At 33.0% G+C, this 27,959-nt stretch overlaps 2 protein-coding genes across 8 annotated transcripts in view; one reads left to right on the top strand and one right to left on the bottom strand.

Annotated features, from left to right (window-relative positions):
• Positions 1 to 11,091, top strand: part of LOC115875817 — a 28,020-nt gene extending 16,929 nt beyond the window's left edge. For both annotated transcript variants that reach the window (XM_030891335.1, XM_030891334.1), the window contains exons 5-10: positions 1,600 to 1,736; positions 2,554 to 2,765; positions 3,811 to 4,061; positions 5,305 to 5,504; positions 6,797 to 6,927; positions 10,622 to 11,091. In XM_030891335.1, coding sequence (XP_030747195.1) covers positions 1,600 to 1,736; positions 2,554 to 2,765; positions 3,811 to 4,061; positions 5,305 to 5,504; positions 6,797 to 6,927; positions 10,622 to 10,882 — 1,192 coding nt within the window. In that variant the 3' untranslated portion in view covers positions 10,883 to 11,091. The remainder of the gene's footprint in view (positions 1 to 1,599; positions 1,737 to 2,553; positions 2,766 to 3,810; positions 4,062 to 5,304; positions 5,505 to 6,796; positions 6,928 to 10,621) is intronic.
• Positions 11,092 to 14,041: 2,950 nt separating this feature from the next.
• Positions 14,042 to 27,959, bottom strand: part of LOC115875816 (anoctamin-1-like) — a 34,783-nt gene continuing 20,865 nt past the window's right edge. For all 6 annotated transcript variants that reach the window (XM_030891328.1, XM_030891332.1, XM_030891329.1 and 3 more), the window contains 8 exons: positions 26,286 to 26,701; positions 22,459 to 22,707; positions 19,220 to 19,538; positions 17,916 to 18,171; positions 16,973 to 17,132; positions 16,654 to 16,832; positions 16,179 to 16,481; positions 14,042 to 14,742 (listed from right to left, as the gene is read on the bottom strand). In XM_030891328.1, the coding sequence (XP_030747188.1) occupies positions 14,636 to 14,742; positions 16,179 to 16,481; positions 16,654 to 16,832; positions 16,973 to 17,132; positions 17,916 to 18,171; positions 19,220 to 19,538; positions 22,459 to 22,707; positions 26,286 to 26,701 (1,989 nt within the window). In that variant the 3' untranslated portion in view covers positions 14,042 to 14,635. The remainder of the gene's footprint in view (positions 14,743 to 16,178; positions 16,482 to 16,653; positions 16,833 to 16,972; positions 17,133 to 17,915; positions 18,172 to 19,219; positions 19,539 to 22,458; positions 22,708 to 26,285; positions 26,702 to 27,959) is intronic.

Here is a 27,959-nt window from a genome sequence, read left to right as displayed (position 1 = left end):
AAATAGCGAGTATACGAAAATAAGTTTATTTAATTATTATTGTAAAAGTGTTAGGAAGTATAATTTCAATTTGTGGAAATTCTAAAAAAAATTAAATAGTAAATATTTTGATATTTTCAGAAGGTCTAATTTGTATTATAATTTATTATTGAAGCTAATAGAACCTTTTATTAGTTCAAGTACGGTGGCAAGCATAGTTTTACGCACCGGTTTTGCTAGTGGGGACATAACTTAGGCTATATATTTATAGCCCAAACTATAACATAATGCTAGTCTTAATTTTTTATTTTTAGACTTATTAGTCTAAAAATTTTTAGACTTATTAGTCTAGCATTATGTTATAGTTTTGCGATTTGGTTTATCTGTCAAATTTGACATTTTTATTTTAAATGTCGAAAAGTGTCCTTCTTTCTTAAAGTTTAGAAATATGCTATTTGAAAAAGATGTTTAATTTCACATTTTTTAACTACCGTCAGAATTTCGTCACTCTACATTAAATTCCATTTTTGGTTAATTTTTAAAATATTTTGGTCAGTTCTTGTATATTAATTTAAACTTGATCAGTGCAAAAATACTTAATATTAGATAATTTGACACATTAGCAATAATTCTCCTAATTTTTTTGACTTTCTGATGTTCGTGAATAGTTTTAGTTTTTAAGAAAATGGTAAGGTGTGCTTTTTTAACCTAATTCTTTTTAGAAATAGTTTTATTTTTTAGGGTTCCGTACCCAAAGGGTAAAAACGGGAACCCTATTACTAAGACTTCGCTGTCCGTCCGTCGTCCGTCCGTCTGTCACAAAGGTCTATCTTATGAACCGTTATAGCTAGACAGTTGAAATTTTACAGATAAAATGTACCTATGTTGCCGCTATAAGAACAAATACTAAAAACAGAATTAAATAAATGTTTATAAGTAAAAAAGTACTTTCACTAAACATTATCTTTTAAGTAAGAATTTTACATAGAATCTTTCACGTCCTCGGTGGCCGCGTGGTTAAAGCGTTAGGACTTTACGCTGCTATGACGTTGGAGCCGTAGTAAGGGAGGTTCGAATCTTAGTCAAGGCGACTTTTTTTTAATCGTTTTTTTTAATTTTTACATATTTATTTTTACTTTTTACATATTTATTATTGATTAATACAATTTTTGGTAATGTGTTTCTTCATTTTTTTTTTAAATTACTTATACGCGCATTCAAAATTTCAGCCAAATCGGAAAAAAGTTTATAATAAATAATAAATAATAAATAATAATAATATAATAAATAATAATAATAATAGTTTCTTAGCTTCAATCTACTGAGGTGTTCACTGAGGAGACAGTGTCCTCGATGAGAGAAGTGTTAATATGTCAGATTATACAATATCAAATATTTTTGTATCCATATGTAACTGATAATATACGGAGAGTGATCAAAATAATCGGAATATTGACATATAAAAAAATAAACATTAGAATAGAGTGTCAAAATTTGGCCGGTATATAACTTTTTGCAGCATTTTTCAAAATTTTAATAAACTAGGGCACTTTTTGACATTATACATATGAGAAATCTATGATGGTGTATAATAATATTATGTTTTATATATTTTTTAAGACATTTGAATATGGCAGAAAGTCGAAAACCAAACGTGACAGAGTACGAATGCACTACTTGTAAGACAGTAATTTTTGGAGATGAATTGTCTCTCGCCCGTCATTTACCAAAGGATGGTAGAAGTAAAAAGGAAAGAAGTAAGTAAATTATAAAAAAAACTTTAAAGATTACTTATCAATTTTTTTCTTTGTTATTTTTCAACTGACGAGCCATGAAAACACGTTAGTATTTCAATTTTTGTTACTACTAAGATATATTTGATATCAATTAAATTTTTAGTTACATAATCGAGGGCGCGATTTTTAAATTCCTTGTTCCCAATAATGAATGAGATGGTAGCTCTGCTGTAAAAAATGTCAAATTGTCGCATTTATTTATTTATTTCCTGACATTGTTATTCGTTTTGACACCTTAGTTTTGTATTACGAGTTTTTGGTTTAAATAAATAGTGTTGCGATTCTTTAAGCTTAAAAATGTTTACTAGCAGACCTTGCAGTTGAACATTGTTCTTTTTAGAACCTCTTTTAGTGCAAAGTGTACAAGATAGCTTAATAGTCGTAAAAACGAATCGCAACTTTATTCGAATATTTTGAACGGGAAAGCGGTAGTAACGGCCCTTTATGTCCCTTAAGTGCTGTTAAGAAGGTGAGTTTTGTTGATGTAAATAATAACGGTTTATATGTTTATAATTAATTTATTTTTGTTTCCTAAAATATTTTGATTAAAAGAAAATATGTAAAAGTGGGCAACGCTGTGCCGGCCAAACTTAATCACGTGACTAAAAGTTTATTTGGTACGAACTGTACATATAGTTTTTATGTGTTTTTGAAAGTGTGTTTATTGTATTATGAAAGTTTCTGTATAATTTATATAAAATTGAATTCTCTACACAATAACTTTCCAGGTTTAGTCACTTTGCATAAAACCAATTTTAAATATTAATTTTCTCTATAGGTAACCAACTTCCTGATGGTGTAAAGTTGCTTTTTAAAAGCAAACAAGACTTACTAGCCGAAGGCGCTAACCTGGTGGCCCAGGCAGAAGAAGTACTTACTATACCTGACACGCGGGTGTGCTGTGAAAAATTGGAAGAAGCTTTACGCGAACAGTTTGAAAACTGCAAAGTGTATCCCTTTGGCTCTAGAATATCCGGAATTGGTACCAAGGTGGGTTACAATTTATCTAACAGCTTTTATTTTGAAGATATGTACCTATAATAAAATTTAGGGAGCAAATCTTGAACAAAATTGGTTTGGTTTGCTTTTGACCTTTACCTTTCTACAGTAACATCTATTATTATTTACCTATCGTGTAATATCTTTATTTTACAGCTATTCCAGTTTTTAGTACTATATACGAGATAGTATACTAATTTTATTGGTGGTTAATACAAATCTTGGGACCTAAACTCCCTCGATTTTTTTCCTCCACTTAACTTTAAAAAACACAAAACATGAAATAATACCAACCAAAATGCAAAAGCAATATCGCAAATACGTATTATTTTTCAGAACGCTGGTTATTAATTTGACACCGTTTGACACAAATTATAACCTTTAATTTGACAAGTTTTAAAAATCTTAAGTCGGTTTTATACGCATCTGCCAGCGACTGTGTGTCGTTCATCGTTCCGTCAGTACAATCATATTGAAATATTCATGTCATTAAAATAAATGAATAAAACTAGTTATCTGCATAGACACTTCATCTGCGTGGTCTGTATTTTAATGTACGCGACAGAGATAAATATAAATGACCGGTTGACAGACAGAGAAACAAAATAAAAAGCGGTATACAGTGTTGCCGGTTTTTACGTTTGTAGGAAAAAGTGTGTAGAAAAAAAAATTAAAAACTTTCATGTATACTACTGAAATGAGGATAATATTATATCTAAGTTAAATATAATCTATTACAGCTGTAGTAAAATGAGTAACTAATTGTGAAAAATAAAGTTCCAACCCTAGATGCAACATTTGTCATAAACGCCTACTTGTATGGTTTGAAATTTTGATGCAAAATTCGGCAATACCGATAATATTGAAGAAATGTATCAACCCAATTTTTATCTCTTTTGAATACATTTGATTTTCCATTAAACTGTCGACATCACTATCTTGCACGTTAATTTTTTTTACAACCCTATGTTGTTTATATGTTAGAGCTTCTTATGATACTTATTTCTCTTTGACTTTACAACTAATTCAATTACAGTCAAGCGACCTAGACGTTTTCGTTGACACTGGTGACATGTACTACGGTCAACGCAACCAAGACCCGTCAGATCAAGTGACTTTAATCAGGAAGGCGATCAAAGCTTTTGCAAAAAACCGAGACTACGAAAATCAGCACGCGGTCAGCACTGCCAGAACTCCCATTCTCAAACTGCACTACGTCCCTTTAAACTTGGACTGTGATTTATCGTTTAAACATGGACTTAGTGTAGAAAACACTAAATTTTTAAAGTGAGTACTATTTGGAATAAACCTATCTAAAAATATACAATATGCTCGAAAAAAAAACAGCGTCAACGATGGCTATGAAATGAAGATCGGTGTCATTTTATATGTAAAATTTATATGAGGAATGTCATGATATTCATTTCCAAACTAGACGTCGTTTTTTTCGATCATACGGTACTTAAATACTAAGGGCTGGTAAAGGTTAGTCTTGGGTCGAGATTCCCGTATGTAAGAAGAGTACAATTCGTTTATAATGTACTGAACAAAGAAGGAACAGTAAACACGTTGCCAAACGTATAAAATAAACCGAGAAACTGTGCACATTGCTAAGAGAGGGGGAAGGGAATATAGCAGATTTGTTGCGGTCGACCGGTCGACCCAATCAGTACCTCTGTCAGTACTTAAAGTTCTAGGGAAAGGTGTGCATCGTGCGTTCAGCTTCACGATTTAATTACGTCTCGTGATACTTTATTTGTTTATTTATTAACGAGTCGTTGTAATTTTCCCTGTAGTTTGAAAATTTTTAAATGCAAGTTAGAAACACTTGCATTTTTGTTAAAAATAAGTGGAATTGAGTTGGTGTTCGACAGTAGTCGCGCTATTAGAACTCTGAATTCAAAAATCGATATCTAGAAATCTATTAGAAATAATTGATTGTAGTTTTTTCAAAATCTTTCTTAATATTTCTGCTATATTTTCTTCGCAGACAGTATGCGAAAGTCTTTATAAATAAAATAGTTACACAATTATTGCTGAAAATTGCTATGCACTAAAAGTAAATGGATGGGTTGTTTAAAATTTTTGAATGGAAAAAACAACCTTATCGAATTTTTCGTATTTAAACATATTGTAAAAGATCCTATCTTCAAAATAAAAAAAAAGTTTCTAAAGTAGTTCTTAAGTTAAGGCGTGTTATGTGTTAAAAAGTTGAGTTTTTAAATTATCACGATTACTGACGATTTCTCGTTATATAAAAGATGGACACCCTAACGATATCCTTTTCGAAAAAAAAAGTCTTTTAAAAATCTTTTCGAAAAAAGTCTTTTAAAAATAAGCGGTTTGCGATCGTGATTTTACTTTACTTGATAGGGAAAGGCATACCGGCAACGCCGCAACGGCACACCGTCGCATCTCTCTCACTCCGACTTAATAAGATCCCTATGCGATTTACTTCCACACATGTAAATACCGACCCAAAAGTAACAGTTGCCAGCACGGTATACATAATTAAATATTTGTCTTTTAGGTATTGTTTAGAGCTGCAACCTATCGCACAACCCTTTATTTTATTGGTTAAAAAATGGTCATCTTATATATTACTTGAATGTGTGAATACTTACGCATTCGCCGTTATGTGTATATTTTATTTACAAGTCAATGGATTTTTGCTGTCGGTTGAGAGATTAAGGAACTTACACAATTCGAATAATTTGACGATTATTAACGGTAAGTTTTTTTAATAATCTGCAAGATTTTTGTTATTTTGAAAATGAAGATGTTTGATGATATTGGCGAAAATATACGGAGAACACTCTGTACATCGATTCCATTTCACAATTTATTCACTAGACAGCCAGTTGACTTTGCTAGTTTTTGAGCACTCGCGCTTCATATGCCGCGGTTCTTGTACACATGTAGGCAATCAGAGCGAAAGTTTTCTTTTAAATTTTCGTGTATATTTTAGAAATCTTTTTAGAACTGCATGTTCACCGCAAATTCTCCCACGGTATAATTTCTTAATCTCTGATATTACAATAACCCCTTCACATATATTTATAACGTAACTATATCGACTCCAAACTGCACTCTGTGAAGCCGAGCCGGTGAAATGGGTATATAAATCTTCTGAAGGAATTTGCATAATTCGCTCAGTTAGACGAGCTCATGCGTAGTGCGCAAGCCTGGATTTTGAATTATCGATCGGATAACTAGGCCAATAAGAGACTAGACACTAGCATCAGCCGTAGAATCGTAGGGCTTCGTACGGCTTTCGTTTGCGCTCCCGTTCGATAATTGGCTAATCCTCAGAGTAAGGGCTAATCGATATTTGGAATTTTGGAGTTGCGCTATTGCGCCAGGGCTTGCCTAACAGAGGAACTTATGTCAAATATACATGGACCGGTTATCTAGTTGTCTCTGACTCGGCTTCAACTCCAACACATTACAGGGATAAGCGGTAATCCATATATACTTAATATATATATGGGGTTACGGCTCTACCCTACGGTTACTGGTTACTAAAAGAGATGCAAATACAGACAAATCCGGTCGCTCTCAACATTTTTGAAAAATAAATATTTTTTTTTTAATTTTCTACCTTGAATAACTCGGTTATTTTGGACTTATTTGAAAAACTGCAAAGAGAAAATATGTTTTTTATCAAGATCTACTAGCCCTGAAAATATTTGCACTTATTTAAGATTCACCCTGTATAAACGGAGTTTCAATGGAGCTCAGAACCCGCCTTGGAACTCAAAACCCGCAGTTAGGTTCGCAAAGGTTCATGTAATGGTATGTCGATTGGCTGTCTAATGAATAGGTTGTAGCTATATCACATATTTAAAATGTATAACGACGTCCATTACTATAACAATAATAATAATAAATTTTATTTACCCATTGTAAACATAATAACAATTTACATATTAAATTGTTTATTTTTTTTAATAGTATAGTTACATATTATTAATGTGGTCTAGTGTTGTAGAATTCAATATTAATACTAAATAATATTTTAGGATGGAAAGCTATTACATATTCGTTAAGTTTAGAAGAAATTAAGAAGCACATAAAAATTTATCCTAGGAGCGTGGATGAATTGTTGAAAGAATTTTTCGAATATTTTTCAAAATTCGATTTTAATAGTTATGTAAGTAGGCAATAGCTTTTAGTAATAATGATCTTATTAAGACTCACCCTGTAAATAAAAAAATATTTTTATTATGTCTAAAACTGAAGTGAAAAATTATAGTGACGAATTTTATTTAACACTTGTCAAAAGTCAAAGTAAAAAACGCCAACTTTTGTTGGTTTTATACTTTGAATAAGAAGACTAAGGAAGGAGCATAATGCTATCCATGTATTCATGCATGGTGGGCGGAAAAGCCACCATAAAAGCTCTCTAGGGTGGGGATCCTTGACAGTTCTGTTTGACGATTCATTTAACACATTTGAATTTGATTTGAAATTTTGTGGATTTGTCAGTCTTTACGGAGCTTATTTTATGTTATTTATTATTTATTCTACTACTGATAGTTGTATAAAGGTAGTAAATCTAGATGGAAATTGTGGCAGAACTTAAATTAACAGTGACACTATCGCGATTTATCGAAAAGACTCTAAAATAGTTGGTTGTGTAGCGTGCGGTAGATCTCGGCAAAAATTGAGTGAAATAATGGAACAACTTTTCGCTAGTAAGTGACTATATAATATACATACGTGTAGTAAACCGATCATTTATGAAATTCACTTAAATTAACTAAATTATATATTTTTTCTTGCATTTTAGCTTTTATTTATTACTTGTCAAAGATTAGATGTCAAAGAATTTAGATACGTTAATTTGACTTACCTGCTTCAGTAGCGTATCGGATGTTTGTGTTAATAAATACTTATTATAACTTATCTATTTTTATTAGAATTATATATTTTTATAACAATTTTAATAACTACCAACATTTATTCACAACGTAAAATAAAACAACAAATTATTGAGTCTACCCCACGTCTACCCTACATCATAGTTTTACATTTTTTAAATAAAATTAAACGACACTGATAAACCGGAATTTAAGTCGGCCATATTTGAGGCCCATCGCGGTGTACCTAAGATTTTTGATATGCTCCTTCCTTAGTCTTCTTATTCAAAGGTTTTATACTAGATCATATATACTTAAGTGGATAAGTAAATCACTATGGAAACTGGCAAACATATCGACTTCCATTTATCTTCTTTTGTTGCACACGCGGTGCTTCTACTCTATCTGTCCTTGTCGAGGACCAATCGTCCACGCGCCAAGTTTAAACATTAATTTAAAAAAAAAATCTTTAATATAATTTTGATTTCTTTAATATGATTTATTAGCAATCAGAATATTTGCAAGGAAATGGGCTAATTTAATGACTTGAGAGCAATGAAGCTCCAGTTAACGTGATGAGGTCTTCTCCAGTGAAAAATCCTTAATATTCTTTCAAATCAGATGGCCATTGTCTTTTAAGTCTTCTTGTAGGTACTGGTTCAAGTAGAGGCTGAAGTAAGGTATTGGTGTGATCGTGTGAAATGTTTTTTACTCCGAGTTTGGATGACTTCTTTGACGTACGGAATTTTTAAATCTTCATGTATAGTGTGATTGGAGACATACCATGGTGCGTCTGTTATCATCCGTAGAATTTTAGATTGGCTCCTTTGTATTATGGCTATATTTGATTTACTAGCGCATCCCCAGAGTTCTGCTCCATATGTCGAAATAGGTATTATTATGGTTTTGTATAAAAGAAGTTTATTCTCTAGCGATAGTTTGGATATTCTTCCCATTAACCAATATAAGTCTTTTATTTTTAAATCTATTTGCTTACGTTTCTTTACTATGTGTTCTTTCTAGGTAAGCTTAGTGTCCAAATGCATGTCTAAATACTTGGTAGAGGAAGACTGCGGAATTAGTGTGTTGTTTAAATATACTGGAGGGCACTGGTCTCTATTTAAAGTAAAAGTTACTTGGGCCGATTTTGATGGATTAATTTTTATTTTCCAAATGCCTCTATTACATTTAGATGTCTTTGTAATATCAAGGAAGCTGTTTCCGGCTTTTTGTTGACAGCCATAATTACTGTGTCATCTGCAAAAGTAGCCGTTGTTGTTTTGTTGTTTGTGGGAAAGTCTGCTGTAAAAAGGACATAGATTAGTGGTCCTAAGACACTACCTTGTGGAACACCTGCATTTATGCTGTAATTTTGAGATATATCCTCACCTATTCTGACTCTAAACACTCTACCATTTAGGTAGGATTTCAATATCGGAAAGTAGGACATGGGAAGATAATTTTTAATTTTGTAAAGTAGTCCTGTATACCATACTTTGTCGAAAGCCTGACTAACATCAAGAAACACTGATGTGCAATACTTTTTGTCCTCAAGAGTTTCAGTTATATTGTTGGTAATCTGATGTATCTGCTGAATAGTGGAATGTCGAAACCCAAACTGGTGATGTGGTATCCAGTTTTCGGTTTTAGGATCTGAATTGATTCTAGGAAGTATCAGTCTTTCAAGAATTTTGGAAACCAATGGTAGTAAGCTAATAGGGCGATATGAGGAGACTCTGTTTAAATCTTTACCGAGTTTTGGGATCATTATAATTTCGGCTGTTTTCAGCGATCTCGGCCAGTAGTTCAATCTTATGATGGCATTAAATATATATGTGATAAGTACTAAGCCCTTCCTTGGTAGTTCTTTTAACATTTTTGACGTTATCTTATCCACTCCTGATGCCTTACGAGGGTTTAGGTTGTTAATTTCGTGGTGAATTTCTTTAACTTTTAAAAACTTGATTGCTGATACGTTTAATCGGAGAACTGACACACTTCTTTCTATTTCATGATTTAAGTCATTGTTATGCGGTCAGAATACTTTTGCGAGGTGTTCTGCAAAAAGGTGTGCTTTTTCTTTATCACTTTTGGCCCACGGCAGATTCAGGTCTAGCTCGTTACGAAGGGGAGGTGATTGAGTTTTAGGTTTCTTTGAATGTTTGATTGGTTTCCATATGGAGTTGTCATAATGGTTTAAATTTTTTACGTACTCTGCAAAAGACCTCTCTTTGGCTTCTTTGATTTTTGTCTTCAATTGATTACTAATTCTGTTTAAAGCAGTTTTGTCTGTTGGTGCATGCGTTTAATATAAATAAAACTGAATACTTTACTTGCCTATGAAAAGATAATTCAGGGATCTTTATATTAGAACTTCCACACACCAAACACTTTCTAGTAATTTTTACGAGTATTTAGTATTTAGACAGTCAGAAATATAATTGCACAAACTTAAAATTAACTTCTTACTGAACACACTTGGCATCCTGGGCTATATAAAAGCGGTCGATAAAAGAGTAATTAATACAATTTTTAAATTAAAAAACGCAAAAAACAAGCGTCGTTACAAAATGGAAATAAGATTGCATATGATTATGACAAGTTTATGACAATATGATGACAATGAAAAGTTGGTTTCCATTACAATGTATAATTTGTACATTCTAAACCCTATAAAATTGTGATTATTTTGGAAACGCATGGCGCAAAGAACGGTCCTGGGAAAAAACAAACCTATTGAACCTTTCAGAAGTGCAATAAAAGTTTGAAAATGGCATGTCGTGATGTTGGAGACATATTTTTTAATGCTAAACTTTTTTTTTAAATTTATCCACGTAAGTATATATATGATCTAGGGATTTTATAGCATATTTTTTGTCGATTTTATATATAATTTAAGACTCCTTTCTTACTCTTTTTATTCAAAGATTCTACAGACTTTAGAATGTCCAGCGATCTGATTCGACCATACTTGTCTTTTTCTAGGTAGTTTGTCCTTTGTTGGGACGCGTGGTGAATCGATCCCTGTTCGAAACCAACAGCGGTCAAGACCTTCCCAAGGAAATGAACGACTATCTTGTTCAGCTGGAAGGTGACGATCCGGAAGTATTTAAATTGAAGAGCTTCATGTGCGTTCAGGATCCGTTCGATCTCAGCCATAACCTCACCAAGGCAGTTCAACAGGGTACAGTAAAGAACTTTCAAAATATGTGCAAACTGAGCGCCAAACATTTGGCGTTCAACTAATTTACGGAGATTGTATTCACGGAACGTTTTAGGGAAGTGTATACAGGATGAAACCGATATATAACTTTGTTAGAAAAGCATGTCACCGTGTATATGGACAATCGTTGTAACATTTATTTTTATCTTGTTTTATTATATATGACTTTATTCTTTTATACAGGGTGTTTCAAAACAAATGCGAAAAACTTCAGGGGGTGATTCCTTGTTCAAAATAAAGGGTAGTTTGCTTCATAAACGTTGGGTCAAAAGTCAACCATTATGGAGATATCGCGGTACAAAGATGGCGGAAAAATAATGTTTTTATTTTTTATCTTGAAAACGAAAAGAGATAGACTAATGAAATTTTATGGAAGCATCACTGTTATGAAAACACACTTTCTGGTAATTTTTTCGCTTTTTTAAAATGAGTGGAAGGGGTTGAAATAAACTACCCTTATCATTCTTGTTAACGAAATTTAAAGAAAAATCTTATCAAACACATGAAAAAAAATAATTTGGATAGTTTAGTTTGTTTAGAAACTTTTTTATCTCTTGTGTTTTTTTAATAAAACTCACCGATTTGAAATTAAAAAATAAAATGTAAAGCATTACATGTCAGGACAAAAAACATTTTTAGATAAAGAATCTAGTGGTAATAACGATAATAATAATCTAGATAATAACGTATTGCAGTAGAGTAATGTCAAATAAAATAATATTAGAAACATCCTAAAAAGTGACAGCGGCCGACTGGATTTTTTCCTAAAAAAATTACAGCAGCCCACTTGATTCTTTATCTAAAAATATTATTTGCCCTGACATGTAACGCTTTACATTTTATTTTTTAATTTCAAATCGGTGAGTTTTATGAAAAAAACACAAAAGATAAAAAAGTTTCTAAACAAACTAAACTATCCCAATTAATTTTTTTGCATGTGTTTGATAAGATTTTTCTTTAAATATCGTGAACAAGAATGATAGGGGTAGTTTATTTCAACCCCTTCCACTCATTTTAAAAAAAGTGAGAAAATTACCAGAAAATGTGTTTTCATAAGAGTAATGCTTCCATAAAATTTCATTAGTCTATCGCTTTTCGTTTTCAAGATAAAAAATAAAAACTTTATTTTTCCGCCATCTTTTGACCCAACGCTTATGAAGCAAACTACTCTTTATTTTGAACAAGGAATCGCCCCATGAAGTTTTTCGTATTTGTTTTGAAACACCCTGTATATAGAAAGTATTTTAGGTTCTACAAAGTTTGTAAAAAGTTTTTAAAAATAGGAGTAATTGACGATATATACAGGGTGTTTCGAGTTCAACTCTTACCACTAGAATCTAGGAAACGTAAGAGATACAGAGTGGCTTAAATTGGGGCAAATTTGCCTGTTAGTAAGCCCAATGGTAATCCGTTTTACAATAAAATTGAACTTATCTTTGTCAAGACTGAAATGTCCGGTTTTCGTTTTTGTTTTTACCAGTTTATTTTGACAGTTCGAAAAAAGTCGGTAAACAAATTCTCAAAGAAATTTTTTTAGCTTCATCTTTTGGTGTACGCGAAAAATCACTTACGACGTTGCGTTTTTCTGGAAACATCAACTTAATTTTTTTTAATACGGGCCTGGCTTTTTTATTTAATTCTTTAAAGACTTATGACCTCCCGAATGCAATGATGTATCGCACTTGCCCAAAAATTTGTTGCTTTTTACATACACACATTGGACAAGTCTGCTACATCATTGTATTTGGGAGGTTGTTGTTGGAGTTAAGTTCAATTACTAAAAAGGGATTATTGAGGGGGGGATTCAACAGGCAGCTTTGCCTCAAATTAAAACCTCTCTGTAACTCTTACCGTTTCCAAGATCCCAATGGTGAATATGAAACTCCCTGTATATAATATCTATCTTGGAGGTCTGATTCATTTATTTTGTTTATTTTAAATATAACTGTTTTTATGTATTGACAGTCTTTCACTTTCATTAAGTACCATGCCTAGATTTCTGTCTCAGAAGGACAGTTTTCAAACAGTACAGCCTTAATATAGGGTGTGGCAAAAAGTTGGGATGTACAAATGGGAATTTTTTTAATGATTCTGAATATCTGTTTTAAAAAAAAATATTAGGAATTTGTTCACGATACTCAATTTCAAAAAAATGATTTAGATATACCGTTATGATCGAAAAAACGGGGTCCAGTTGGCTTGGAAATGAACGTCGATGACATTCCCCATATAATTTTACATATGAACGGTCCATTTTACTAATTTTACAGAAAATCCCTGGGCGGGTGGTGGTTATCAGGTTCTTTCCTGTATGTATATTTTTGCTAAAGATCATGCCAGTATGCTTTTTGACACACCTATATTTATATCTAAATTAGAATTCTAGTGTAGAAAATGGCTGTTGATTGTTGAAATAATCATATTTTTGTCACGGGAACTCAATGTATATGTAAAGATTTATAAAAAGTGGTTTAGTAGAAGTAGTAGAAAAATTGATTGCACATTTTAAAACAATTTAACCTACATACGAAATTGGAGGTTAAATAATCAATTTAAAAAAAACATTAATTAATAAATTTTATTTTTGATTAAAAAGTACACAAAAACTTCACATTTTTATTTTGTTAAAAATCTCCTTTTCTTAACTATCTAATCAACAAAAACATATATTTACATTCTTGTCATGATTTTTTATTATTTATTAAAATTATTTTAACTACCTAATCAACAAAAACATATTTACACGGTTATAATATAAAATTCGATTTGATTTGATTTTAATCTCCTTATTATGTCATAAAAACAAAATAAATAGAAATATAGAAAAAAGTATAATATATAAAATGTGTATATAAAAAATATATGTAAAAAGTAAATTGATGTGATGAGTGTTGATGAACTTTAAAATATATTTTTAACATTTCTTAAAGCACCTTGGTTTAATTGAACTATTTTAAATTTTAGTATCACATATTATTTTATTTATTAACAATTAAACATCTACGGTAATGAGTTATTCATCAGATTTCATTATTCATTTAAGGCAAGAATTTTAATTTTAAGTTACCTAAGAACTAGATATAAATATGTTAGTAATAAATAAAATATAAAGATAAAATGCCTAATTTGATAAAGAGTAAATAGTAGGAAATATACAGTAAAAATTACATTATTTTTGTCACCACCCTGTATTCATATAGTTCTTCTCACGTTATCACGAGTATAGTAACGCTTTGGTTCAAACGAAAAATATCTAGTAGACCCCACGTTATGGCCCATATTAAGAATATTTTGATTTTCAAGATATATTGTAATTTTAATATTTAATCTATTTTAAACCTTATTTAATTTTTTTATCATCGGACTATTCCTTTGTAACTTCATTTAAGTAGCATAAATGTAAAAGAACAATAATTTATTTGTAAATAATTCAAATAATATATTTTCTATTAAAGTGAATTTAGTCCGTCTAGGTTTTTACAGATCAACTTAATTTTATTGAAACATAAAAAATCTTTGATCACTTACGTATGTTACGCCATATTGGGAAACGTAACGCGAGAAAAACTATATATATCCTGTATATTCATTACCTTATTGTTTTTGTTATTTTGCCTAGTTTGAGTATTCAATAATTAAATTTGTTTGTGCTTAAATTAATAAAACAATTTTTAAGGAATATCTAATAAAATTAGATGCGAGACATGAATAAAACAACACGCTTCTAACAAATCTTTTGTGCGGCAATAAATGTTCTACATAAACATCTTTTACCTTCACGTGTCGTAATAGGCAGTAGAGCGGTTACTTCGTATGTCGCCAGCTTCGCTGATGGCGTCGTGGTAGATTGTAGCCCCTGACAGTACAGAATCTCGTTTTCTTGCTAAAAAGTAGTTTACAGATAAAACAGTAATAAAACTAGCGATGGGAAAGATTGATAAATTTCGATAATAATTTCGAAATTCGAGTAGGTACTCGAGTTTCGAGCGATTTCAATAATTGAACGATCACTCGAGTTAAATTTCACTCGTATTTATCATTAAAAATGTTTTTGTTGTCGCTTGTGGTACTCGCAAAGCAGTAAGCTGCGTGCGCATATTCATTCGATGATCGTTAGAAATATTCGAGCTCGTCAGATTAAGGCAAAGTGAGAGTTAATTACATACAGAAAAGTGTGCATTTAAATAATCTGACGATTTAAGCTATCCGTTATATATATACCATGATACAAGAAGGTTAGATAAGATCCTTGGCGGTCGCAAATCTGCTCTCCGCGCGCATGACGTCACTAGGGTAGTAATTTTCTGTTAAGCTCCGCCAACTACATGCGCAATATCTTCTCTCAAAAGATCTCTGGCAGTGGCAAATCGGTTCTCCGCGCGCATGACGTCACCCCGATAGTAATTTGCTCCGCCCACTACATGCGTAATATCTTATCTAACCCTCCTTGTATCATGTATATAAACGATGGTCCGACGACGGCTCTCTGATTGGTCATATTGTTTTCGCGTCATTTTTTATCTGTAGTTTTTTTACTCCAGTCCATCAACGGAGAAAGATCGTACGATAACGGACGTTTTGACATTTTTTTGACAAATCTAACTATTTACCTAACCTTAATAAAAATATAATAGTACAAGAGCTAGCACCGTCGGGAAAACAGGAATATTAAGACAGCTGGTTGTTTTAATACATCTTTTGCTATGCTGTCCTGACCAAAGTGCGGGACATCTGGCTGCCGGTAGACTACTGCGGTTCGCTACTACGCATCACATCTGTACAGGGTATCCCATTTTCTTGTGTTTTATGGGTTTTCTCATTTATGAGTGATACAATGATGCGATTTTCACATTATTTTGTTACTTTTTTATAAAAAAATATGCTACACATAGGTTTGTCCTAGCCTCATCAGTTCCTGAAATACAGGGCGAATTTGTGATGCGCAGTAGCGAGCAGATGTTGAATACAGATATGGATGCGCAGTTGTGAACGTAACGTCTACCGGCAGCCAGACAGTATGCACTCTATTCAGAAGAGAATAGCAAAAGATACATTAAAGAAAACAGCGAAATCGTTATGGACATGAAAATATAAAATAACACCAACGTATATCCGATAAACGGACGCATGACAATGCAATAAATTTAAAAACTGGGTATTTTTCTAAATAATCGAAGTCTTTAAGCGTGGCATAAGGAAATGGGAGCGTTACAAAGATGCAAAAAAAATCTGGATCTCAAAATCTTCAAATTATTTGCACTTATTTAAGACAGCACGTATAATAATAAACTGGTAATTGCTAATAATCTTTTAACTCACCGCTATTACTTCTTCCCTTTTTTGCTCTTTCCGTCTCATTCTTAATAATAATCTCATTTACTTTGTAAGCTTCCCTCTTGATTCTGTCATTCAATTTCCTACTGACGTCCGGTATCGTCCACTCCACTATGGTCATGATGAAACTGACGAGATTCTGGTAAATAACTATGAAAGCTAGTCTGGCCGCCATAATGTGCCAGTAGATCAACGGTCTTTTGTACTTCATTTCGTGGTTTGGCGGGTTTCTATACTCTGCGTAACGGCACACAGTGGTGTTGTATATTGATGATTCAGGTGCGGTACCTATAATTCAAATTTAATGTACAGGGTGGAAAACAGGAATAAATGTGAATATATTCAGATTTTTTAATTGGAATTTTTGAATTCTGAGAACAGGGAGATAAACGTAAAGGATATTAAGAATGATTTATGCAATCCATGCAGACAATCGACTGAAGTAAAATGATGTATTTACCTGGACTGAAATCTGTAGTATTAAAATAAGCTAAGTTAAATTCCAGAAATCCTTCTGTGTTATGTTCAGGATTTACTTTCAATATATACACTATCCTAGGTATAAAATGTGATGAAAAAGCGATTATAACTGCGTTTGAGGCTACAGCTATTCTTCCCACAATAGCTAATATTCTGTACCTAAAATAATATATTATTGCTTATTTATTTTCTACAAAGTATTAATACAAAAAAAGTAACTACAAAGGAAATAAGAGATTTCTTTTGTTATATTAAAAAAAATTAAATATATAGATTAAAGAACCAAACATAGTGCTTACCAAACGCCAATATTTTTCACCCTTTGTGGCACAGGCCTGCGGTAGTATTTAATGAACTTTTTGGCATCTAATCGCATTTCTAGTACATTATTTATCAAAGCGAAGAGTGGGGCTAAAGGAAATGCTGTCACGAAAATTGTAACAAACCCATATTGTAAAACTACAAAAAAATATTACATGAATTGAATTTTCTTTTAAATTATAAAGAAGTCCTATAATAGAAAAATAAAAACGTAAAAGTTAATATGATGTCAAATATGGATCACACCAAATAAACTTTTAGTCACGTGATTAAGCTTGACCGGCGTTGTCCACTTTTACATATTTTCTTTTTACATAAAATATTTTAGAGAACAAAAATAAATAAATTATAAATATATAAACTGTTATTATTTACATCAATAAAACTCACCTTAACAGCACTTAAGAGATATAAAGCACCGCTTTCCCGTTCAAAATATTCTAATAAGGTTGCGATGAGTTTTTAGCAACAGCTATTAAGCTATCTTATTGTATCCTGCACTTGGCATTAAAAGAGGTCCTAAAAAGAATAATGTTCGACTGCATGGTCTGCTAGTAATTTTTTTTAAGCTATAAGTATCACAACAAAATTCATTTAAACTAAAAACACGTAATACAAAACTAAAGTATCAAAACGAATGACAATGTCAGATAAAAAAAATACAGTCAGAAAAAAATAAATACATGTGGCAACTTGTCATTTTTTACAGCAGAGCTACCACCTGAATCCCCAGCGGGAAATTTAAATTCCAGTCAGTCAGCCCGGCGCCGAATATGTCCACGGTTGGCAACAATGAATTTAAAAATTGCGCCCTTGATTACGTAACTAAAAGTTTAATTGGTATCGCATATTTATTCTGTATGATGTCAAATGTCTGAAAGTCCAAACGAGAAATATTTACGTGTAAAGCATTATACTAACCCATTTCTAAATATTCCGAAAACAGACTTCGAGATTCCAGCTGAGATAATTTATAGTCTTCAGTCCATTGGTTACAGCTAATGAGAACGTCTTCCTCCTTTTCGGCTCTTTCTATACCGGTGGTAACAACAAACGTTTTGTACATTTTATACCCTAAAGGTATCACCATTTCCAATATGGTGTTCATTGCTTGATTACCGATCATTATAATGGCTAGTTGGATGGTAAGTTCCATCAGGCAACCCCCGGGATTGCACTGCAATTAAAATCAATAAGTAAATACTGTATTGTATCAAAAAGTTTTCTGATTAAACTACTGACAGGCCTATTGTCAGTAGTTTTGTTGTGACGCATGACGTGATGAAAGCACCACGAATGTAGCTGAAAGATCCAGGCGGATGAGCTGAAAGATTATTGGAAATTCATAAGACCGTTAGAAGTAAGATTGCGCTAGCCAGTGACCGGATGAAAGATCTTTACAACCTCAGAGCTAACTTTACGAGATTTCAACGGGACGATGTGGTGTTGCTGTATAACCCGCTGTGCTAGAAAGGAAGGTCTCCAAAGCTAACTCTAGCATGGGAAGGCCCTTATACAGTCATCAAGAGGATAAATGAAGTTCTGAAGTTGTGTTCAATGCAGCTCTAGAAGTAAGATGAAAGTATTTCATTTGGATCGATTTAAGAGATACCAGACAGGAAACCTTGATCAGGACGATCAGATTTAAAAAGGGGACAAGTCAAGATGTATGGGACATCTGTCGGAAGAGCGAAAAACCACTAAGCATGTTTACATTGTCAAGAAGTGTGGCGACATCTTTCGGGAATTTGTAGCGCGCTGTCTCTTAGAAAATCCCGAACGAGGCAACGGAAATTGGTAGAACTAAAAAGAATATTACAGATAAGTCCCGAAAGTACGCGAAACATCCGTTCAGGTATTTAAGGCGCTGCCCGCGCTCCTCGGTTTACTTTAGCTTTGAATAGAGATCTGTGAATATATCGAACTGTGACAAATTGGCGAAGGTTTTTCAAATAGTTAGTTGTGGTTATATTTCATTAGTGTAAATTGTGTAGTTGGAAAATATTTTTTTAAGTTATATATCGTGCGTTATGAATAGTGGATCCACGGAATCCGTAACAGTACAATAAATATAAAAATAGACGGATAATTCCGCTAATAAAAGAAGATTGCAATCATTATATAAAGACAGAAACATGTTTATTTCATCAATACACCTTGATCAAAAAACTAAAAGAATCTTTATCATCTTTATAGATTACAATAACACTATTACTATATCTTACCTCTTCTTGTCTATATCCAAACACCTTGTTATACTTCGCAGGGTATCCTACAAATTTACCCTTAAAAAATGCTATGTAAAAAATACAGGAGTAGTAGTTGACGAATTGAAAAATGTAAATTTTAAGGGCCAAACTGTCGTCAAACTCCGTTTGCGTCCTTTGTAACTCTATTTCCGTCAGCCACAAAGCCAATCTATCGTAAATCATATTCAGAATGACGATGCATACTAAATTGATTATTCCTGCAGTAACTGGTACGATGTATATTCTGACGCTAGTTCTATCCCTGTATAAAGCTTCACTTGTTAGCAAAGACATCCTGAAAAACAGGAATATTCAGATAATAATAACAACAAGATGTATATATGTATATGTTACGGTTAAAGTCCGAAATGGAGTTTATCGGTTAATGTTTGGGTTAGGTTTTCTTTTTAGTTGAGATCCAATACAGGCCGAAAAATGAACTTAAATAAATGAAGGTCATATATACAAGGTTATCTAGTAATAAAGGACATCAGTAGGTATTACGAGCCCTAACAACTATATGTTGGGACAAGGTCATATTATGGAATTATTGCCCTGGTTTTTCAAAATGACTGAAAAATATATGTTTAATTTTTTAAATATAAACATAGCCATATATCCTAAACAACTTGACAATATTTTTATGAATTTGTAAATCAATCAATATTTACAGTAGCGGATTTTGTTCATAAAAGGACAAATTTGCTGTCAACTAAATGTTGGAACAAGTATTTTTAAATAATTAATATCATCATAGGCGGCTTTGCTATAAACGTCACAAATGTCGCAAACTGTTTACTTCAACATTGACAGCTTGTAAGTGACTCGATACTTTGAGTAGTGAGATTTGCTGGAAGAAATTTTAATTTTTTTAATTTTCAATTTTGTTAATTTAATCCAAAGTAATGGTCCGTGGAAAAGCTACAAATCAAAAACTACGCGAAATTATCACTTGTCAATACAGTACGGGAAAAACAATTCCAAAAATTTCTGATGATTTCTGAAGTATTCCAAAAACCACGGTCTTTAATATAATAAAAAAAAAATACGGCGAATCTGCCAACGTAGACGTTAGAGGTAAAAGTTCGGGAAGGCCAAAAGTTGTATCTCAGAGAGATTTACGAAATTTAGTAAAAATTTGCAAGTCTGCGAGAAGAAGTACTCTTCGCGAAGTAACAGTTAAATGGAATACTGTAACTGGTTTAAATATATCAAGAGAATGTTGCCTAAAATATATCCACAAATGCGGTCTGGGGTTTTACAAGGTAAACTTTATTTTGTGTGGATAATCAATTACCTGAAGATTATTGATACAAATTCATATTTTAGTCCAAAGAAAAACCACTACTGACAGAAATTCAAAAGAAAAATTGCTACACTTGGGCAAAATCTTAATTATCGTGGACACAAAATGATTGGAATAAGGTTTGATGTTTGCGTTGGAGATTATCGAAAACGAATAATACGAAATAAAAGCCTTTCATAAAGATTGCTTAAAGAGGGTTGGTAAATTTCCTAAGGAGATTATGGTTTGGGGTTGCATGTCAGCAAGAGGTTTGGGCAAATTAAATTTTATAGATGGCACTGTTAACGCCCAAAAATATCAACATATTCTTGAGGCCTCACTTTTGCCTAGTGCCCAAGAATTGTTTCCAAACGAAGACTATATTTTCCAACAAGATGGAGCCTCGTGCCGTTCAGCAAGATCAACTAAAAATTGGTTCGGTAATAATAATATAAAAGTTCTATCCCATTCTTCAAGTAGTCCGGACCTCAATGTTGTAGAAACTGTGTGGCATAAAATGAAGCAATATTTAAGAAACCACCCTCAACGAACAATTTTTGATTTGCGGACAAAACTGCAAGAAATTTGGGATAATTTTTCTTGTCAAATGTGCCAATCTTTGGTAAATACAATGCCATTAAGAGTTCAGGCAGTTGTTAAGGCGAAAGGTGATGTAACTCCGTATTAAACAAATTTCTTGTTGTGCTGTCCCAATATATAGTTGTCAGCAAATTTGGCTTGATTTTGTCAAAATAAGCTATTATCAAAAATGATTTGTTTGCAAAGTTATAAAAATATAGTAAAATTGTCTAGATCATATTGTAATGTTTGAATTTAGAATAATAAACAAAATAAATTGAGCCGTTTTAACAAATTACTATTTTTATTGCAAAAAAAGACCTTCTCCCAACATATAGTTGTTAGGGCTCGTAGTAGGACTGTATCTCAGAGACCGTTAACATTTTTATAATTAGTTATAGATATATCTGTGTTTTGGATCAAACGATTTTATCAAAATGAAAACATGATAAGCGCCAATTTCTTAATTTTAGGGTATTATAGTAGGTCTAACTGGTCCCTACAAAATATATAAACTCTGCAGGGCAGTAAGCTGTTAAATCTAATGATATATGCCTAGTAAAAATATACATACAGGGAAAGAACCTGATAATCATCAGTCAGCCAGGGCTCTCTTGTAAAATTACTAAAATGGCCCTTATCATGTTTTTCCCCTGGGCGACTCAAATAAACAGAATAACCCAAGAGTAAATCCGGGACCCCATTAGCCAACACCCGACGCGAGCGACGTGATGCCACGCGATGCCACGCCATCCCACGTGTTGCGACGACGTGGGAATGGGTGTACCCATTAGGTAACACGTGTTAACACGCCTGAAATTTTTATTAGAGTTAAAAAAGTTATCACTAGGGTTACGAAAATATTCGAAATATCGATACCCATACCGATATTAGATTATAATCATAATACCAGTACACCAATATATTCAGAATCGAATATAGATATTATTAAATCAATTTTTTGGGGATCAATTTTTTGTTGCCGATTTTTTCTGGATCTATCTTGTTATATCCGATGTTGAATCGATTCAAAATATCGATTTTTTTATTTTTGGGGCATCCCTACATCAACTACAAAAGTAGATAGCTGAGGGACTAGAGAGGCAAGCGGGGAACAACACGCCGTAACACACGTCGCGCGTCGGTGAGATCTGAGACCGACGAATCGACCATCATACGTGTCATAGCGTCGGATGGCGTCGCGTGTTGCCTAGTGTGTACGCAATACATGTAATTAAATGGAAAAATATAACGCACAGATCTTCATGACGTGGGGTAGTCATGGCATCACGTGGCGTAGCGTGTTGGCTAATGGGGTACGGGCTTAAGAGTCCCTGTAAATGACAATTACCTGTAAATCACTATTCCTATAACTACTCCAAGGGCGATAAGGGCCCAGAACACCGCTATGGTAAAGCTGAGAATGATGGAGGGCAGTTTGACTCTCCAGAATGGTACTACTGGTTCGTGGAGTTGCGTGATTACGTTGAGCTTCTTCTTTTTAGCATTGTGAAGGCGCATGAGGTATTCAGGGCGGGGCGGTTCGGCCTGAAGGTCAAAGCCTGTCAAACCCCATCGGTGCGTTACTTCTGCACTGTATCTGTGAAACAATTCATAGTGTACAATGTCGGTTAACTCAATGTGAACAGCGAAGATATTCTTGGACTTGCATTGTCTTTGATACTGAAATTTTCATCAACAATTTTATCAACTTTTAGTGCATGGCAATTTTCGGCAATCGTGTAACTTTTTTGTTTGTAAAGATTTGCACATACTATCTACAAAGAAAAAATAGCAAACACATAAAGAAGAGCTTTAAAATAATTTAATGTCTGACTTGTAGTTTAAAACAGACAAGCTATAAGGAAAATTACAACAAAGATTCAAGGTTTTATTACAGATGTAATTAAACCCTGAAGCTGAACGCATGATGTACACCCTTCCCTAGAATTCTAAGTAGTGCATTTCAATATGATGCGGCGCGACGATTTTTATTCCCTCTTCCTTCAGTATATTATAAATTCATTGGACTGCTTAGTGATGTGTCGGTATTTGAGTAACGCGATTTTGGAGCGGTATTTTTTTGTAACGTCGTGTCGCGCTCCACAACGAATCAGGAACCTGTTACTGAAGAACAACAATCATAATGACGACAAAATTATAAATTACTTATAATTTGCAAATAAATTATTTATAATCGCACTTGAAGTTAGCTCGAACCGTAGTAATCGCATAGCGACGTGTTTAGCTCCAACCGTCGCGATTTCGTCGGTCGCCAACAGTAGTATCTGGAACTGGTATGTCCGTAGCGCCGCGCGATCTGGATCGGGACGTGTTCGCTCCAGCCGTCGCGCTCCTAGAGTTTTAGTTCCCTGTCGCGAACAGAAGTAACTGCTGTAACTGATTATGAACTGATTATCGACGCTCGACCTCGGCGGCCACGCACTCCGTTCCAGCAGTCGCTGGAGCGCTTCTAGGGTTTCGGTTTTGCCTGTCGCGATTTGGTCGGTTACTATTGGCGTTGGTGCTCCCGTCGCTACGTTACTTTCGAAATAGCGATTTTTGGTATGTACTAGGCATGTTATAGAATAGTGTCGTTTGAAAGATGAAACGCAAAAACAAATAACATAAAATAAAAATATTTTATTTGCTTTTATACATTTATATAAGCTTTATTGTTTATATCTATTTTTAAGGTTAGGTTAGACCAATAAACAATTTTTTTTGACAGTAGTTTGGAGTTTGTTCTTGATTTTAACATTAAATATATTATATTGCAATACACATAAATATGAACCGTCCATTTTATTTAAACGAAAATTGACAAAGAAAAAAAAACAAGGAATGTCATCGCTTTTCTAAAAATGAGCTAGATTGGCTATACACAATTATAAACTCGATATTTGGAAAATGAGTGGCGGATAAAAGTTACATTAATCTACAAATATAGATAAGTTAGATGTATTTTTAGCGAGGACCGCAACAACTTTGGAAGTCGGAACTTCGGCTACAAAATCGCGGTATTTTGTCGCGGTATTTTTCTGGAACGGTCGCTATTGTAACGCGACTCATGTGGAACCGGTATTCCCATCACTAGGACTGCTTACATATAAGCGAATCCAATTAAACTTTTAGTTACGTAATCGAGGGCGCGATTTTTAACTGGGCCGAATTTAAATTTCAGGCTGGAGATACAGGTGGTATCTCTGCTGTAAAAAATGTCAAGTTGTCACATTTATTTATTTCTTGACATTGTCATTCGTTTTGACACTTTAGTATTGTATTATGAGTTTTTGGTTTAAATGAATTGTGTTGTGATACCCCTTTAATCTTAAAAATATTTACTAGCAGAACCTCTTTTAGTGCGAAGTGTACATGGTACCTTAATAACCGTTGCAAAAAACTCATCGCAACCTTATTAGAATATTTTGAACGGGAAAGCAGTAGTAATAGCCCTTTATATCCCTTGAGTGCTGTTAAGGTTTATGCATAGACAAACAAATAAAAAGAGACTGGCAAATGAAATGGCAAAGAGAGGGACAACGTTCAAGTAGCGCAACTCAGAACGCAAAATTTCGTTCTATTTATGTTGATCTGCGCATTGCGTCTATTGGGCCCACTATCTGATTCTAATATAACAAGAGAGAAAGAAGCAACTATATAAAACGTAATTTCTAAATAGAAATTAGAACAATCGCCTTTCGTTTTCGTCATCATGACCATATCATGACAACCAAGATGACCAAGATGACAACATCATGACAATTCGTCATGTTTGTTAATTTTTCTTTTGGTGATTTACCTTTTTTTCTAATCTCTCCATTTTATTGACTTATGAATATGGATAGGAAACAAATTCCTTTGTTCCATATAGGTATTTATATTTTGTTACTTATAATTTTCGGTTATACTATTTATTTTATTTGCTGCAGGAGCCAGTATCATCTATTTTTTATATGTATTGGTGCCCTCTTTCTCTGATAGATATGTTAAAGACACCCGGTAAAATAAAAGTAAGTAGTTATATTTATCATCTTATTAAGAAAAAAAGTAGAAGTAGTAGTGTAAAATATATTTCGAACCTCTCTTAACATAACAAATTACCTAATACAATTAATTTTTTTCATTTTTTGGGTAGGTAGTTTATAGCTGGTTTATAGCAACCAGAAACTTTATTAATATACCTATTTTACTTTTGTTTTAGGATTAAAACTGGACTTGAAAATGGTTCAGGATCATGATTCTCGTAAAGTCTTCTTTGCTTGGATATTCACTTTGTTATTGCAATTAGGCAGTTTTTTCGAAAATGAGATTTTTAATGCCCTTTAAAAAAAATTCGCCGATCGTTTCCTGCAACAGTCAGTTCTTCTGCATTTAAAATTGGTAGGTGGGTGGAATAAACACTGTTATTTTTTGTTATTATATTATAAAAAGTTTTTTTATTTTTATGTATAAATAAATATGTTTATAAAACAGTACAATTTTTGCTTTTTTTTATAATTTCCCTTATAATAGTAGTATTCTTTCGTTCTGAAAGAAACTGCAAATTTACATTTAAACTGATTTATTCCCTACTCCACGTTCCCTTTACGTGGTATAGGGAGTAAATCAGTTTAAGTGAAAATTTTCAGTTTCTGAATGAAAGAATACTACTAATAAAGGCTAATTTAAATTTTCCGCCAACCAGAATGTGCGACAATGTCGTACGATACGTTTATACCTATCTCTTTCTTTTTCATATAAAGTACACATAATAAAGAAAGATAGCAATAAAGACGTACGTCCTGCCATGGTCCTGCTAATTGGTTTCAAAATTGTTATTCTGAGTTGCGCTACGGGAACGCGGTCCCACTTTTTACCATGGGATTTGTCAGTCTCTTTTTATTTGTTTGTCTATGGGTTTATGTAAAAATACAAGTATTAAGGTTGATGTAAAAAAATAATTAATTTTTGTTTCTTAAAATATTTCGATTAAAAGAAAATATGATAAAGTGGGCAACGCTGTACCGGTCAAGCTTAATCACGTGACTAAAAGTTTATTTGGTATGATCTATACGGAAATCGCACCTAAAGCTGGCGTTGGCAAAGGGGTATACAAATCGAAGTATGTAAAAATTCAACATAAAAGATAATCAGTCCAAAAAAATTAATTTATTCCGCCATAAAATAATCGCTTACCTTTTCCAAAGTTCCAAATACAATGCACCCCAAAGCGACATAAAAACAGCGAAAAATATCGTGGCAGGGTTATCAATTAAATGCTGTATTTTCGAGTAAGTACAGCTATTGCTCAGTTTCCAATAATCACACACTCTGTCGCACAGAGGGCACATAGTAATATCCAACTTGCAGATGTCCCTGCTCATGGTGTCGTTATCTATAGTAGTGGCGGCGTAGATCAGACATAAAACGCCGACAATGGCGGCTGGGACGAGCATATGGGTGTAGAAACCCAGCCAGGTGAAGTAGAGTGCGAATTTTACTCCAAAATAGTCTTTGATCTCGTCGATGGGCTGAAATTTGATGCATTTCGAGACGGAAGCCCATTCGTGCAGGAGAAGATGGCGTTTCGAGCCAGTTTGGGCGTAGTCACCCTTAAAAAGAATAAAACATACAGGGGTTTATACTAGAGATGAGCAAAACTGCGATTGCGATTAAATCGCAGCGACTGTAACCTGCAATTGCGATTTTAATATTTATCAAACCAAATTGTTTTTTCCAAATATGCTAATGAGCCACCCTCGTTCTATTTGAAAAAATTGAGATATGATTAAAAATACGATTTAGGAATCTTTTAACCAGCCAGGATAACACACTAAAAACATTAGACGATCAAATCTATTTTTTCAAGGACCCTTGATTAAAAATTAGTGGTTTTAACACAACCATGACATTCTAGATTAAAATATAAAATAGGTAATAAAATTATAAAATAATATAAATATAAAATTAAGCGAAAATGTCAAAAGTTGCCATATGATATGCCATTCTATTCAGAGTGTCATTTTCTATCGAATAAACTAAAAAAATGTTCTCTCTCTATAACTAAAAACAATTGAATACGTCAATCAATCCTAATTTATGTCGTATACTAACATACCAGATCTCGTTTTTTATCAGAAAAAATAAAAAAAAGTTATAGGGGAGAACTAGTCTTGAGAAACACCCGGTATATTGATCGTGGCCCTAGAAAATAATACCTTCTTTATAAAGAAATATTATCAGCGAGAAAATTCAATCGCAGTTTACAATAAAATGCTTCAATAGACCACAAAATTACATTCGCAACAATATTACAAATCGCAACTCCTAAAAATTCAAACTCGCAGATAGAAATCGCGGTTCCAGTTTACAAAATCACAATTGCAGCAAAATCGCAAATCGCAACAAAATCGCAAATCGCAATTACACTGGTTGCCTAAATTGAAACTCGCAAATAGAAGAAATGGCAATCGCAGTTTCCTATGAGAGCCAATCGCAAGTTGCGATTGCGATTTTAAAATCGCTGCGATTGAATCGTTTGCGATATCTTGCTTATCTCTAGAATATACAACTTTTGTAACCTGAGACAAAGTCTCCACATTTATCATCTCTACATAATATATTACTATTTTTTTATACTTAATATCAGGGTTGGCAAAAATCATGATTTTTTTTAAAAAATCAAAAAAATAAGATTTATTTGATTTAAATCAGATTTTTTTTTATTTAAATCAGATTTTTTTGATTTTAATTCAAAACAATATTTAAATCGGATTTCCAAATGGCTAGGACTTATTTCCAATTAAAGTCCTATCCTAAATGGCTAAAACTTTATAACTCTGCCCGTTATCGATAACATTAATAATTCTA

Source organism: Sitophilus oryzae, unplaced genomic scaffold (assembly GCF_002938485.1).
Source record: "Sitophilus oryzae breed Bouriz unplaced genomic scaffold, Soryzae_2.0 scaffold_1396_pilon_pilon, whole genome shotgun sequence".
NCBI classification, from domain to species: Eukaryota; Metazoa; Arthropoda; class Insecta; order Coleoptera; family Curculionidae; genus Sitophilus; species Sitophilus oryzae.
The sequence above is the reverse complement of the archived record's forward strand: the minus strand, read 5'-3'. Positions and strand labels throughout refer to the sequence as shown.